This window comes from Syzygium oleosum, unplaced genomic scaffold (genome assembly GCF_021117445.2).
Source record: "Syzygium oleosum isolate NSW1041296 unplaced genomic scaffold, Sole_v2.1 Sole_v2.09, whole genome shotgun sequence".
Lineage (NCBI taxonomy): Eukaryota > Viridiplantae > Streptophyta > Magnoliopsida > Myrtales > Myrtaceae > Syzygium > Syzygium oleosum.
Window position 1 is genome coordinate 4,775,197 of NW_026607493.1, and position 15,279 is coordinate 4,790,475.

The 15,279-nt window shown below is 38.4% G+C and overlaps 3 protein-coding genes across 3 annotated transcripts; all 3 read right to left on the minus strand.

Annotated features, from left to right (window-relative positions):
* Positions 1-626: 626 nt before the first annotated feature.
* Positions 627-2,039, minus strand: LOC130138923 (NAC domain-containing protein 72-like). Its single transcript, XM_056314520.1, has 2 exons — positions 1,638-2,039; positions 627-1,097 (listed from the first exon to the last, which is right to left on the minus strand). Exons 1-2 carry the CDS (start codon positions 2,037-2,039, stop codon positions 627-629), a joined length of 873 nt encoding a protein of 290 aa, XP_056170495.1.
* Positions 2,040-5,592: 3,553 nt separating this feature from the next.
* LOC130138924 (NAC domain-containing protein 55-like) lies at positions 5,593-7,172 on the minus strand. The gene is made up of 3 exons (XM_056314521.1): positions 6,771-7,172; positions 6,405-6,456; positions 5,593-5,993 (listed from the first exon to the last, which is right to left on the minus strand). Exons 1-3 carry the CDS (start codon positions 7,170-7,172, stop codon positions 5,593-5,595), a joined length of 855 nt encoding a protein of 284 aa, XP_056170496.1.
* A 3,654-nt stretch (positions 7,173-10,826) lies between these two features.
* On the minus strand, positions 10,827-12,336 carry LOC130138925 (NAC domain-containing protein 19-like). Its single transcript, XM_056314522.1, has 2 exons — positions 11,935-12,336; positions 10,827-11,396 (listed from the first exon to the last, which is right to left on the minus strand). Exons 1-2 carry the CDS (start codon positions 12,334-12,336, stop codon positions 10,827-10,829), a joined length of 972 nt encoding a protein of 323 aa, XP_056170497.1.
* Positions 12,337-15,279: the final 2,943 nt, after the last annotated feature.

Sequence of the window (15,279 nt, forward strand, 5' to 3'; positions counted from 1 at the left end):
GCATGTGAATGGTATGATTGGCTTATACACAACATACCCGAAGAAATGCCAAAACCAAATTCACTTAAGTTTGTCACTGATTTCGGGTGTACTTTGAGTGTGATTCTACGTGTCTTATGGAGTTCACCTATTTGGCTTGTATGTAGAGCTAATCATCAATGAGAGTTAACTATAATAATAATAATGATGATGATGATGATGAGGAGGAGGAGGAGAATCGCCGGACTAGGTAGTTTGCCATTTTATATTGAGAACTCTTGATATAAATTCGATCTTGAGGTATAGCATTAAATAATAACATATTGTTTGATGAGAATGGGCAGAATGGAGAATGGAGAATGAATAACAATGGAACGGGATACTTTTCAGTGTAATCAACATCAAAATATGTAATTGGGATTCGAATGAAACATGTTAGCACTTATGAATGTTGCAAAATCACATCATCCAATATTCATCGATTGTAAGAGTTAATTTGATTCTTGCAATGGACTATTTACATATTCTCATAGATCTTTGCCGAACGATTACTCGAGTGCTTCTACCATCAAAGGGGCGAACTCTGATGCGGTAACATCACATGCTAGAGGCCATTCACCTAGTAAGAAGCTGTCTTCGGGGTCCTCCTAGCCATTAGTCCAATCGAGATTGATGTGGTCAAAAAACCATTGAGAACCGTCGTCATTAGTATTCTCTTCTGTGATTGGAAATGCAAGTGAATTTGCGTTTCCACCGGATGTCGCGATGCCCATGAAGCTTTGCTCGATTGGCCTTTGTTCACTTACGAAACCCCTAATATGGAATACTGGTTGTGCACTGATTGCTAAGCACGGTTGAGATGCCAACGTGAAGGATTCCCCCTCTGAACCTGTGCAATACCATGGTTGCCGATCAACATGAGGACCCACAAAGGGAGACATTGCTTCCGATGGTTCCATGTTGATGTCTTGGTGAGGCACATCGATGTTGCGGTTGAAGTCGGAAGATTCGTTGAGTCGGTGATCTTCTCGAGTTCTAACGGGCATGCTTAGGAAAATCGTAGTGCCTTGTTTTTCCCTGCTTTCTTCCTTCTTGAATCGGATTTTACATAGAACAATCTGCAATTTACATACCAAACGAAACACTAAGGTATTAAGAAATTTATGATTTTTTTCTATCAAATAAAGCAGGGAGAATAGGATCTAAACGGATTATATGAGTGCATTCTGCTAAACATGGCTTTCAAAGAATTTAAAACGAGAAAACAAAAAGATGACCAAATTGGCTTTCACGATTTACTCACCTGATGAAACCCTAGGATAGAGAAACGGCACTATTATGATTCTACGGGTACAATAGCGTACGCAATATTATAAGAATAATTCTAACATGACAAAGACTAAGATATATTGGTTATACAAATATATTACGGTTCACTTGGCTTTGAAAATTGAATCCAAAAAGAAAATAATCAGCTTTCTGGATTTTATTAGCATTAGGAACCCGAATATCTTATGTAAAATAACGAAACTGTTGTAATGGAAGAACTTCCACCAAGTTTCGAAGGTTCATTAGAGGCACTCATACGGTACGTAGAGACAAGGTAGACGTACATGGCAATAAATTAACGAAGGTAGAAACAAGAGAATTTGACTCACTTCTTGCTTAAGCATGGAGTACTCGTGCATGATCCAAGATCCCTTTGCTGCGTTTTCGCATTCGAAAGACGAGCCGTCTTTCGCTTTAAAGTTGAAGTGCTTCTTGTGGCCGACGATATTGCCCTGATGATCTTCGATGTCGGTGGTTTTCACCCCCTTCCAGAATCCCGACCCCGCCGTCCTTTCCGCTCTGGACTTCTTCATCTTGATCTTGGTGAAGACGTACAAGCTCCTGTCCGCGTTCTCGTCGAAGAACTTCCACGGTTCCTTCTCGTACACGTCGAACTCGGGTATGAATCCGGAAAACGATAAATCCCCTCTCACCCTATGCGCAAGGTAATAGAAGAAGAGTTGTTCGTCGGACGGAGAAAACCGATAACCGATGGGGAGCGTATCGGCCATGTTTCCACGCTCTTTCTCTCTGACCAGCTATCTGAGAGTCTTCAATTCGTGGGGGATGATCTTATGTTGCTCTCTAAAAGACTTCTTTCTTTTTTTCTTCTGATCTAATGCTTTCTCTCACGAACTATATAGCCACATCGAAGGTGACGATAATGCATAATTGCCGCTGGAGATAATTTCGGAATATGAAAAATAATGTGCTTTTTTTAGTGTAACGATCAACTAAACTAACTTGTATGCAATTTAAATGAACAATAGAAGTGAGGAAAACAGTTAAATATCCCCAAAGTTCAGGTTGGATCTTATCTTCCCCAAACACGCGCCGTCCTTCCGCTTGGAGACCAATCCTTACATGATCACCAATTGCGTTTAAACTTTAACGTTACGTTCTAGTAACTGATTTGCCGACTTTTATTTATACAATATGGAATGAATGCGAAAATCAACTGTCGTCCATAAATGGGAGTTGAAAACGTTAACAACTTATTAAAATTTTTCAATGCCTAAGTGAATGGTAAATTTTACCACTTACTCTTACATTAAAAAAAAAACATCTTGTCATTACAAGATGAGCTTTCATCTATTGAATAAAAATTATGATTTTTTTTTCATTCTTTCTCCGCTAGTTGCAGGGCTTTGGAGGTGGCCGGTGACCAGCTAAAGGCGACGACTGGTGAGGGTTGCCCTCACCAAATCCGGGGAGGTTGAGCCTTGTTACAAGCTAGTGAGGCTTGGTCTTGCCGAGATCAGGTGAGGGGTAACCTCGCCGGGATCGGGAGAGTCTCGCTTTGCTAGATCTGGTGAGGTCGAGCCTCCCCTGAAGTTGGCAAGGTCGCCCCTCATTGGATCCCGGCAAGGGTGACCTTGTTGGTCTTTGCCTGTGGCCGACCGCCAAGCGCCAGCTATAGCTAGGGCCCGACGACTAGTGAAGGAAGATGGAAAAAAAAAGAGAAAAGGAAATGAAAAATATAAAAAAAAATAATGAACTACAGCTGACACCCATGTCAGCTATTTCTAGTCAAAATTGACTGGATTAGCTACATTGACAAAATGTCAAAAGGGTTATGACTCCATTGGTACAATTGAAATGTTTAGGACTGAATTGACATAAGTGCAATAGATTTAAGATTTTTTTGGTGCTTTTCCTAGTGATTCTTAGCTTAGGTTAAATTAGGCCTCTCTTGAGTATTTAACTTTTAACTTTTAAACTTTTCATAATTTTTGTGAAATTCACATTTTGGATTTAATTTAATCCGAGAAATACTTGAAACATTTGGAAATATTCAATTAAGAATGTGAGAAACATCATTAACTTTTTTTGTAACTTATATGCTTAAGTTGCACGTGTCATCTTAGTTCCGGGTGAAATGTAAACCTTTCTTTCCATTTGGAGATAACCATTTACAAATCATTTACCTTTCATTCCAAATGATAACCTGAATTCCTAATGAAAAATTGGGGGCACGAAAGGTTGTTTAACTTCATTCCTTGACCAATAATAACCTTTTGCACATCATTTGACACCCAATTTTCGGTAAATATTCTTAATACATTTACCATTTCTCAAAAATAAAAAAGGAAATCCTTGTGTTGATCAAGAAGATATATTGCAATAAACTATGATCGGTCGATCACTTTTATTTGGTTAAGCTTTATGTTTTATGGGGAAATATATGAATTACCTAAGAGATTTCGACCCAGTGAATCGTGATATGCACAAGATGCAATTTAGTGAAATTAAATGACATTATTTTGGATGAAAAATCATCTAATGAGACATTGATGGAGAGCAAATGTGTCACATTGGTAAAAGTTTAGGATTTTTTATCTCATAAAAGAAGTTCAGGTAAATGTGTCACGATTGTCATATTTTAGAGTTTTTTTTTTGTAATTTTTTCCCTTTTCTTTTTGGATGGTGGAGTTCAATAATGAGAATGTCTTAGTCGACGAAGGAAGGTAGATTTGCTTGCACACCATCTTTCATTGAGGAATGATGCAGGGGATATAAAAACCAGTTTATAAATTTGATTCATAACTCCACATTTGATTACGTGGGCCAAATTCGAGTACTAAATATGAGTAAATCACATTTTTTTATTATTTTTTTGGAAAACCCCTTTTTGAATCTTTAGTATATTCTTCTTCTTTAAGGTGCATACAACATAAATTATATTCAACATCCATCCAAGTTCAAACTCTCATTCAATAAGCTTACACAATTTAATGCTTAGAATTTGCTGCACAAAGAAAAAATGCAATCATTTTTCTTACGGTTTATATCACGAAAAATCTTAAACTGGTATACCTATGACAAATTTACCCTCCGTTAATTTCCATAAAATTTTGCCATTACAGTTGCAGACGTGGAAAATGCTCGGTGACGTGGCAAGCCACGTGGATGAAGTTGAGTGATGTGGCAAACTACGTGGAGAGCCACGTGAAAATAACTTAGTTTTTTTTCAAAATAATAATAACTCAATTGATGTTTATTCAATTAGCTCATGTTCTCTCTTCATTATAACACAAAAAAAACCCTAGCAACAAATAGGGTTCAGTTCATCTTCTCCGACATTCCCTCCAACAAAGCCCGTTCTTCCCATCGCCATTTCCACCTTGCTGGTCGCGGATTTGGGTTTGTGTCATAGGTTTCATATTGTCGAGGTAGGAAAACGATAGTCCTCTATTTCACGTCGCATTCATGCCTCTATGTTTCCAAGGACCTCCTCTTTTTCTTTTTTGTTGGATCTCTCAGCCATAACACTCTAATCGCTTTATCCTAGTTGCTTCGCTCATTTTTGATTTGTGTCAAACTTGGTCTTATGTTTCTATGTCTTGGCCCTAAATGATTTACTGCTTGGCTGCAAATCTCTTTATACGCTTATGTATTGCTTTTGCTATGTTGGTCATTCGTGTTAGTTCATGCCCTTGTTAGCGTTACATGTCTTTCCAACCTTGAATCATACGTGTCAAAATTTTAACATGAAACTTGCATGTGAATGGTGGTATGATTGACTTGTACACAACATGCCAGATGAAATGCCATAACCTAATTCACTTAAGTGACAACCTTGAATCATACATGTGTCAAAATTTCAACATGAAACTTGCATATGAATGATATGATTGACTTGTACACAACATACCCAATGAAATGCCAAAACCAAATTCACTTAAGTTTGTCACTGATTTCAGGTGTACTTTGAGTGTGATTCTATGTGTCTTATGAGATTTCACCTTTTTGGCTTGTACGTAGAGCTAATCATCAATGAGAGTTAACTATAATAATAATAATAGTGAGGAGGAGGAGAATCGCCGGACTAGGTAGTTTGCCTTTTTATTGAGAACTCTTGATATAAATTCGATCTTGAGGTATAGCATTGAATAATAACATATTGTTTGATGAGAATGTACTGAATGGAGAATGAATAACAATGGAACGGGATACTTTTCAGTGTAATCAACATCAAAATATGTAATTGGGATTCGAATGAAACATGTTAGCACTTATGAATGTTGCAAAATCACATCATCCAATATTCATCGATTGTAAGAGTTAATTCAGTTCTTGCAATGGACTATTTACATATTCTCGTAGATCTTTGCCGAACGATTGCTCGAGTGCTTCTACCATCAAAGGGGCGAACTCTGATGCGGTAACATCACGTGCTAGAGGCCATTCACCTGGTACGAAGATGTCTTCAAGGTCCTCCCAGCCATTTGTCCAATCGAGATTGATGTGGTCAAGAAACCATTGAGAACTGTCATCGTCGTAAGTATTCTCTTCCGTGATTGGAAACGCAGGTGAATTTGCGTTTCCACCGGATGTCGCGATGCCCATGAAGCTTTGCTCGATTGGCCTTCGTTCACTTACGAAACCCCCATTATTGAACACTGGCTGTGCACTGATTGCTAAGCACGGTTGAGATGCCAAAGTCGAGAATTCCCCCTCCGAACCTGTGCAATACCATGGTTGCCGATCAACATGAGGATATGAAAGAGAGACATTGTTTCCGATGGTTCCATGTTGATGTCTTGGTGAGGCACATCGATGTTGCGGTTGAAGTCGGAAGATTCGTTGAGTCGGTGATCTTCTCGGGTTCTGACCGGCATGCTTAGGAAAATCGTAGTGCCTTGTTTTTTGCCGCTTTCTTCCTTCTTGAATCGGATTTTACATAGAACAATCTGCAATTTTACATACCAAAGGAAACACCAAGGCGTTAAGAAATTTATGAATTTTTCCAGCAAATATAGCTGGGAGAATAGTATCTAAACATGTTAGATGAATGCATTATGCTAAACATGGTTTTCAAAGAATTAAAAACGAGAACAAAAAGATGACGAGTTTGGCTTTCACGATTTACTCACCTGATGAAACCCTAGGATATAGAAGCGGCACTATTCTAATTCTACGGGTACACTAGCGTACACAATATTATAAGAATAATTCTAACATGACAAAGGCTAAGATATATTGATTGTACAAATATATTATGATTCACTTGGCTTTCAAAATTTAAATCTAAAAAGAAAATAATTAGCTTTCTGAATATCTTATGTAAAATAACTAAATTGTTGTAATGGAAAAAGTTCCACCAAGATTCAAAGGTTCATCAGAGGCACCCATACAGTACGTAGACTATCGTCTCTAACAGCCAGCAATTAACTGGAAAACATAAGGTAGGCTTACATCGCAATAAATAAAAGATGGTAGAGCAAGAGAATTCGACTCACTTCTTGTTTAAGCATGGAGTACTCGTGCATGATCCAAGATCCCTTTGCTGCGTTTTCGCGTTCGAAAGACGAGCCGTCTTTCACTTTAAAGTTGAAGTGCTTCTTGTGGCCGACGATATTGCCCTGATGATCTTCGATGTCGGTGGTTTTCACCCCCTTCCAGAACCCCGACCCCGCCGTCCTTTCCGCTCTGGACTTCTTCATCTTGATCTTGGTGAAGACGTACAAGCTCCTGTCCGCGTCCTCGTCGAAGAACTTCCACGGTTCCTTCTCGTACACATCGAACTCGGGGATGAATCTGGAAAACGATAAATCCCCCCTCACCCTATGCGCAAGGTAATAGAAGAAGAGCTGTTCGTCGGACGGAGAAAACCGGTAACCGATGGGGAGCGTATCCGCCATGTTTCCACTCTCTTTCTCTCTCAGGAGCTATCTGAGACTCTTGAATTCGTAAGGGGGATGATCTTATGTTGCTCTCTAAAAAACGTTTTTCTTTTTTCTGATCTAATGCTTTCTCTCACGAACTATATAGCCCGATCGAAGGTGACGGTAATGCATAATTGCCGCTGGAGATAATTTCGGAATATGAAAAATAATGTGTTTTTTTTAGTGTAACGATCAACTAAACTAACTTGTATGCAATTTAAACGAACAAAATAAGCGACAAAAATCAGTTAAATATCCCCAAAGTTCAGGTTGAATCTTATCTTCCCCAAAGACGCGCCGTCCTTCCGCCTGGAGACCAATCCTTACATGATCACCAATTGCATTTAAACTTTACAGTTACGTTTTAGTGACTGATTTGCCGACTTTTATTTATACAATATGGAATGAATGCGAAAATCAACTGTCGTCCATAAATGGGAGTTGAAAATGTTAACAACTTATTAAAATTTTATAATGCCTGAGTGAATGGTAAATTTTACCACTTACTCTTACACTAAAAAAAAATAAATATCTTGTCATTACAAGACGAGCATTCACCAATTGAATAAAAATTACGATTTTTTTTTCATTCTCTCTCTACTAGTTGTCGGGCTTTGGGGATGGCCGGTAACCAGCTAAAGGCGATAACTGGTGACGGTTGCCCTCGCCAAATCCGAGGAGGTTAAGCCTTGTTACGGGCCAGTGAGGCCTGGCCTCGTCGGGATCGGGTGAGGGGCAACCTCGCCGGGATCGAGAGAGTCTCGCTTCGCCAGATTTGGTGAGGTCAAGCCTCCCATGAAGTTGGCAAGGTCGCCCCTCATTGGATCTCGGCGAGGGTGACCCTTGTTGGTCTTTGCCTGTGGCTGGTCGCCGGGCGCCAACCATAGCTAAGGCCCAACGACTGGTGAAGGAAGATGGAAAAAAAAGAAGGGAAAGGAAATGAAAAATATAAAAAATAAGAAACTGTCCATATCAGCGTCGGTCGTCTGCTAGCCATGTCACGTAGGACGGCTAACACCCACGTCAGCTATTTCCTGTCAAAATTGGATGGATTAGCTACATTGGCAAAATATCAAAATGTTTATGACTCAATTGATACAATTGAAATGTTGAAGACTGAATTGACATAAGTGCAATAGGTTTAAGATTTTTTTGGTGCTTTTCCTTTAGCTTAGGTTAAATTAGGCCTCTCTTGAGTATTTTACTCTTAACTTTTAAACTTTCCATAATTTTTGCGAAATTCACATTTTGGATTTAATTTAATCCGAGAAATACTTGAAACATTTGGAAATATTCAATTAAAAATGTGAGAAACATCATTAACTTTTTCGTAACTTGTATACTTAAGTTGCACGTGTCATCTTAGTTCCGGGTGAAATGTAAACCTTTCTTTCCATTTGGAGATAACCTTTCACAAATCATTTACCTTTCATTCCGAATGATAACTTGAATTCCTAATGAAAAATTGGGGGCACGAAAGGTTGTTTAACTTCATTCCTTGACCAATAATAACCTTTCACACATCATTTGACACCCAATTTTCCGTAAATATTCTTCATACGTTAACCATTTCTCAAAAATAAAAAAGGAAATCGTTGTGTTGATCAAGAGGATATATTGCAATAAGCTATGATCGGTCGATCACTTTTATTTGGTTAAGCTTTATGTTTTATGGGTAAATATATGAATTACCTAAGAGATTTCGACCTCGTGATACGCACGAGATACAATTTAGTGAAATAAAAATGACATTGTTTTGATTGAAAAATCATTTAATGAGACATTGATGGAGAGTAAATGTGTCAAATAGGTAAAAGTTTGAGATTTTTTATCTCATAAAAAAAGTTTAGGGTAAATGTGTCACAATGGGCATATTTAGAGTTTTTTTTTTTGTAATTTTTTCCCTTTTCTTTTTGGTTGGTGGAGTTCAATAATGAGAATGTCTTAGTCGACGACGGAAGGTAGATTTGCCTTCACACCATCTTTCATTGAGGAAAGATGCAGGGGATATAAAAACCGGTTTATAAATTTGGTTCATAAGTCCTCATTAGATTACGTGGAGCAAATTCGAGTACTAAATATGAGTAAATCACATTTTTTTTTATTTTTTTGGAAAGCCCCTTTTTGAATCTTTAGTTTGTTCTTCTTCTTTTAAAGTGCATACAACATAAATAATATTCAACATCCATCCAAGTTCAAACTCTCATTCAATAAGCTTACACAATTTAATGCTTAGAATTTGCTGCACAAAGAAAAAATGCAATTACTTTTCTTAGGATTTATATCACGAAAAATCCTAAACTGTAATATCTGTGACAAATTTACCTTCCGTTAAATTTCGTAAAATTTTGCCATTACAGTTGCAGACGTGGACAATGCTCAGTGACGTGGCAAGCCACGTGGACGGCGTTCGGTGACATGGCAAACCACATGGAGAGCCACGTGGAATAACTTAGTTTTTTTTTCAAAATAATAATAACTCAATTGATGTTTATTCAATTAGCTCATGTTCTCTCTTCATTATAACACAAAAAACCTAGCGACAAATAGGGTTCTGTTCATCTTCTCTGACATTCCCTCCGACAAAGTCCCTTCTTCCCATCGCCATTTCCACCTTGCTGGTCGCGGTCTTGAGTTTATTGCATAGGTTTCTTATTGTCAAGGTAGGAAAACGATAGCCCTCTATTTCACGTCGCATTCGAGGCTCTATGTTTCCGAGGACCTCCTCTTTTTCTTTTTTGTTGGATCTCTCAGCCATAACATTCTAATAGCATATCTGGTGGCTTCGCTCATTTTCGGTTTGTGTCAAACTTGGTCTTATGTTTCTATGTCTTGGCCCTAAATGATTTACTGCTTGTCTGCAAATCTCTTTATACGCTTACGTATTGCTCTTGCTTTGTTGGTCATTCGTGTTAGTTCATGCCCTCGTTAGCGTTCAGTGGCTTTCCAACGTTGAATCATACGTGTCAAAATTTTAACATGAAACTTGCACGTGAATGCTATGATTGACTTGTACACAACATGCCGGATGAAATGCCAAAACCAAATTCACTTAAGTGACAACCTTGACTCGTACGTGTGTCAAAATTTTAACATTAAACTTGCATGTGAATGGTATGATTGGCTTATACACAACATACCCGAAGAAATGCCAAAACCAAATTCACTTAAGTTTGTCACTGATTTCGGGTGTACTTTGAGTTTGATTCTACGTGTCTTATGGAGTTCACCTATTTGGCTTGTATGTAGAGCTAATCATCAATGAGAGTTAACTATAATAATAATAATGATGATGATGATGAGGAGGAGGAGGAGGAGAATCGCCGGACTAGGTAGTTTGCCTTTTTATATTGAGAACTCTTGATATAAATTCGATCTTGAGGTATAGCATTAAATAATAACATATTGTTTGATGAGAATGGGCAGAATGGAGAATGGAGAATGAATAACAATGGAACGGGATACTTTTCAGTGTAATCAACATCAAAATATGTAATTGGGATTCGAATGAAACATGTTAGCACTTATGAATGTTGCAAAATCACATCATCCAATATTCATCGATTGTAAGAGTTAATCCGGTTCTTGCAATGGACTATTTACATATTCTCGTAGATCTTTGCCGAACGATTACTCGAGTGCTTCTACCATCAAAGGGGCGAACTCTGATGCGGTAACATCACATGCTAGAGGCCATTCACCTAGTACGAAGCTGTCTTCGGGGTCCTCCCAGCCATTTGTCCAATCGAGATTGATGTGGTCAAGAAACCATTGAGAACCGTCGTCGTTAGTATTCTCTTCTGTGATTGGAAATGCAAGTGAATTTGCGTTTCCACCGGATGTCGCGATGCCCATGAAGCATTGCTCGATTGGCCTTTGTTCACTTACGAAACCCCTAATATGGAATACTGGTTGTGCACTGATTGCTAAGCACGGTTGAGATGCCAACGTGAAGGATTCCCCCTCTGAACCTGTGCAATACCATGGTTGCCGATCAACATGAGGACCCGAAAAGGGAGACATTGCTTCCGATGGTTCCATGTTGATGTCTTGGTGAGGCACATCGATGTTGCGGTTGAAGTCGGAAGATTCGTTGAGTCGGTGATCTTCTCGAGTTCTGACAGGCATGCTTAGGAAAATCGTAGTGCCTTGTTTTTCCCTGCTTTCTTCCTTCTTGAATCGGATTTTACATAGAACAATCTGCAATTTACATACCAAAGGAAACACTAAGGTGTTAAGAAATTTATGATTTTTTTCTATCAAATAAAGCAGGGAGAATAGGATCTAAACGGATTATATGAGTGCATTCTGCTAAACATGGCTTTCAAAGAATTTAAAACGAGAAAACAAAAAGATGACCAAATTGGCTTTCACGATTTACTCACCTGTTGAAACCCTAGGATAGAGAAACGGCACTATTATGATTCTACGGGTACAATAGCGTACGCAATATTATAAGAATAATTCTAACATGACAAAGACTAAGATATATTGGTTATACAAATATATTACGGTTCACTTGGCTTTGAAAATTGAATCTAAAAGAAAATAATCAGCTTTCTGGATTTTATTAGCATTAGGAACCCGAATATCTTATGTAAAATAACGAAACTGTTGTAATGGAAGAACTTCCACCAAGTTTCCAAGGTTCATTAGAGGCACTCATACGGTACGTAGAGACAAGGTAGACGTACATGGCAATAAATTAACGAAGGTAGAACAAGAGAATTTGACTCACTTCTTGCTTAAGCATGGAGTACTCGTGCATGATCCAAGATCCCTTTGCTGCGTTTTCGCGTTCGAAAGACGAGCCGTCTTTCGCTTTAAAGTTGAAGTGCTTCTTGTGGCCGACGATATTGCCCTGATGATCTTCGATGTCGGTGGTTTTCACCCCCTTCCAGAATCCCGACCCCGCCGTCCTTTCCGCTCTGGACTTCTTCATCTTGATCTTGGTGAAGACGTACAAGCTCCTGTCCGCGTTCTCGTCGAAGAACTTCCACGGTTCCTTCTCGTACACGTCGAACTCGGGTATGAATCCGGAAAACGATAAATCCCCTCTCACCCTATGCGCAAGGTAATAGAAGAAGAGTTGTTCGTCGGACGGAGAAAACCGACAACCGATGGGGAGCGTATCGGCCATGTTTCCTCGCTCTTTCTCTCTGACGAGCTATCTGAGACTCTTGAATTCGTAGGAGGATGATCTTATGTTGCTCTCTAAAAGACTTCTTTCTTTTTTCTGATCTAATGCTTTCTCTCACGAACTATAGAGCCCCATCGAAGGTGACGATAATGCATAATTGCTGCTGGAGATAATTTCGGAATATGAAAAATAATGTGCTTTTTTTAGTGTAACAATCAACTAAACTAACTTGTATGCAATTTAAATGAACAATAGAAGTGAGGAAAACAGTTAAATATCCCAAAAGTTCAGGTTGGATCTTATCTTCCCCAAACACGCGCCGTCCTTCCGCCTGGAGACCAATCCTTACATGATCACCAATTACATTTAAACTTTAACGTTACATTCTAGTAACTGATTTGCCGACTTTTATTTATACAATATGGAATGAATGCGAAAATCAACTGTCGTCCATAAATGGGAGTTGAAAACGTTAACAACTTATTAAAATTTTTCAATGCCTAAGTGAATGGTAAATTTTACCACTTACTCTTACATTAAAAAAAAAAAACATCCTGTCATTACAAGATGAGCTTTCATCTATTGAATAAAAATTATGATTTTTTTTTCATTCTTTCTCCGCTAGTTGCAGGGCTTTGGAGGTGGCCGGTGACCAGCTAAAGGCGACGACTGGTGAGGGTTGCCCTCACCAAATCCGGGGAGGTTGAGCCTTGTTACAAGCTAGTGAGGCTTGGTCTCGCCGAGATCGGGTGAGGGGTAACCTCGCCGGGATCGGGAGAGTCTCGCTTTGCTAGATCGGTGAGGTCGAGCCTCCCCCGAAGTTGGCAAGGTCGCCCCTCATTGGATCCCGGCAAGGGTGACCTTGTTGGTCTTTGCTCGTGGCCGACCGCCAAGCGCCGGCTATAGCTAGGGCCCGACGACTAGTGAAGGAAGATGGAAAAAAAGAGAAAAGGAAATGAAAAATATATAAAAAATAATGAACTGTCCACATCGGCGCCGTTGTCCGCAGTCGTGCCACGTAAGACGGCTGACACCCATGTCAGCTATTTCCAGTCAAAATTGACTGGATTAGCTACATTGACAAAATGTCAAAAGGGTTATGACTCCATTGGTACAATTGAAATGTTTAGGACTGAATTGACATAAGTGCAATAGATTTAAGATTTTTTTGGTGCTTTTCCTAGTGATTCTTAGCTTAGGTTAAATTAGGCCTGTCTTGAGTATTTAACTTTTAACTTTTAAACTTTTCATAATTTTTGTGAAATTCACATTTTGGATTTAATTTAATCCGAGAAATACTTGAAACATTTGGAAATATTCAATTAAGAATGTGAGAAACATCATTAACTTTTTTGTAACTTCTATGCTTAAGTTGCACTTGTCATCTTAGTTCGGGTGAAATGTAAACCTTTCTTTCCATTTGGAGATAACCATTTACAAATCATTTACCTTTCATTCCAAATGATAACTTGAATTCCTAATGAAAAATTGGGGGCACGAAAGGTTGTTTAACTTCATTCCTTGACCAATAATAACCTTTTGCACATCATTTGACACCCAATTTTCGGTAAATATTCTTAATACGTTTACCATTTCTCAAAAATAAAAAAGGAAATCCTTGTGTTGATCAAGAAGATATATTGCATTAAACTATGATCGGTGGATCACTTTAATTTGGTTAAGCTTTATGTTTTATGGGGAAATATATGAATTACCTAAGAGATTTCGACCCAGTGAATCTGGTGATATGCACAAGATGCAATTTAGTGAAATTAAATGACATTATTTTGGATGAAAAATCATCTAATGAGACATTGATGGAGAGCAAATGTGTCACATTGGTAAAAGTTTAGGATTTTTTATCTCATAAAAGAAGTTCAGGTAAATGTGTCACGATTGGCATATTTTAGAGTTTTTTTTTGTAATTTTTTCCCTTTTCTTTTTGGATGGTGGAGTTCAATAATGAGAATGTCTTAGTCGACGAAGGAAGGTAGATTTGCTTGCACACCATCTTTCATTGAGGAATGATGCAGGGGATATAAAAACCAGTTTATAAATTTGATTCATAACTCCACATTTGATTACGTGGGCCAAATTCGAGTACTAAATATGAGTAAATCACATTTTTTTATTATTTTTTTGGAAAACCCCTTTTTGAATCTTTAGTATATTCTTCTTCTTTAAGGTGCATACAACATAAATTATATTCAACATCCATCCAAGTTCAAACTCTCATTCAATAAGCTTACACAATTTAATGCTTAGAATTTGCTGCACAAAGAAAAAATGCAATCATTTTTCTTACGGTTTATATCACGAAAAATCTTAAACTGGTATACCTATGACAAATTTACCCTCCGTTAATTTCCATAAAATTTTGCCATTACAGTTGCAGACGTGGAAAATGCTCGGTGACGTGGCAAGCCACGTGGATGAAGTTGAGTGATGTGGCAAACTACGTGGAGAGCCACGTGAAAATAACTTAGTTTTTTTTCAAAATAATAATAACTCAATTGATGTTTATTCAATTAGCTCGTGTTCTCTCTTCATTATAACACAAAAAAAACCCTAGCAACAAATAGGGTTCAGTTCATCTTCTCCGACATTCCCTCCAACAAAGCCCGTTCTTCCCATCGCCATTTCCACCTTGCTGGTCGCGGATTTGGGTTTGTGTCATAGGTTTCATATTGTCGAGGTAGGAAAACGATAGTCCTCTATTTCACGTCGCATTCATGCCTCTATGTCTCCAAGGACCTCCTCTTTTTCTTTTTTGTTGGATCTCTCAGCCATAACACTCTAATCGCACATCTGGTTGCTTCGCTCATTTTTGATTTGTGTCAAACTTGGTCTTATGTTTCTATGTCTTGGCCCTAAATGATTTACTGCTTGGCTGCAAATCTCTTTATACGCTTATGTATTGCTTTTGCTATGTTGGTCATTCGT

Excerpts from the sequence above, each read along its gene's own strand:
- LOC130138923 (XM_056314520.1), bottom strand. The coding sequence starts at position 2,039 with ATGGCCGATACGCTCCCCATCGGTTATCGGTTTTCTCCGTCCGACGAA. Across the intron at positions 1,098-1,637 it reads ACTCCATGCTTAAGCAAGAA|ATTGTTCTATGTAAAATCCG; the intron begins GTGAGTCAAATT and ends TGTAAATTGCAG.
- LOC130138924 (XM_056314521.1), bottom strand. The coding sequence starts at position 7,172 with ATGGCGGATACGCTCCCCATCGGTTACCGGTTTTCTCCGTCCGACGAA. Across the intron at positions 6,457-6,770 it reads ACTCCATGCTTAAACAAGAA|TGTACCCGTAGAATTAGAAT; the intron begins GTGAGTCGAATT and ends TGTGTACGCTAG. Across the intron at positions 5,994-6,404 it reads ATATCCTAGGGTTTCATCAG|GTTCGGAGGGGGAATTCTCG; the intron begins GTGAGTAAATCG and ends GGTATTGCACAG.
- LOC130138925 (XM_056314522.1), bottom strand. The coding sequence starts at position 12,336 with ATGGCCGATACGCTCCCCATCGGTTGTCGGTTTTCTCCGTCCGACGAA. Across the intron at positions 11,397-11,934 it reads ACTCCATGCTTAAGCAAGAA|ATTGTTCTATGTAAAATCCG; the intron begins GTGAGTCAAATT and ends TGTAAATTGCAG.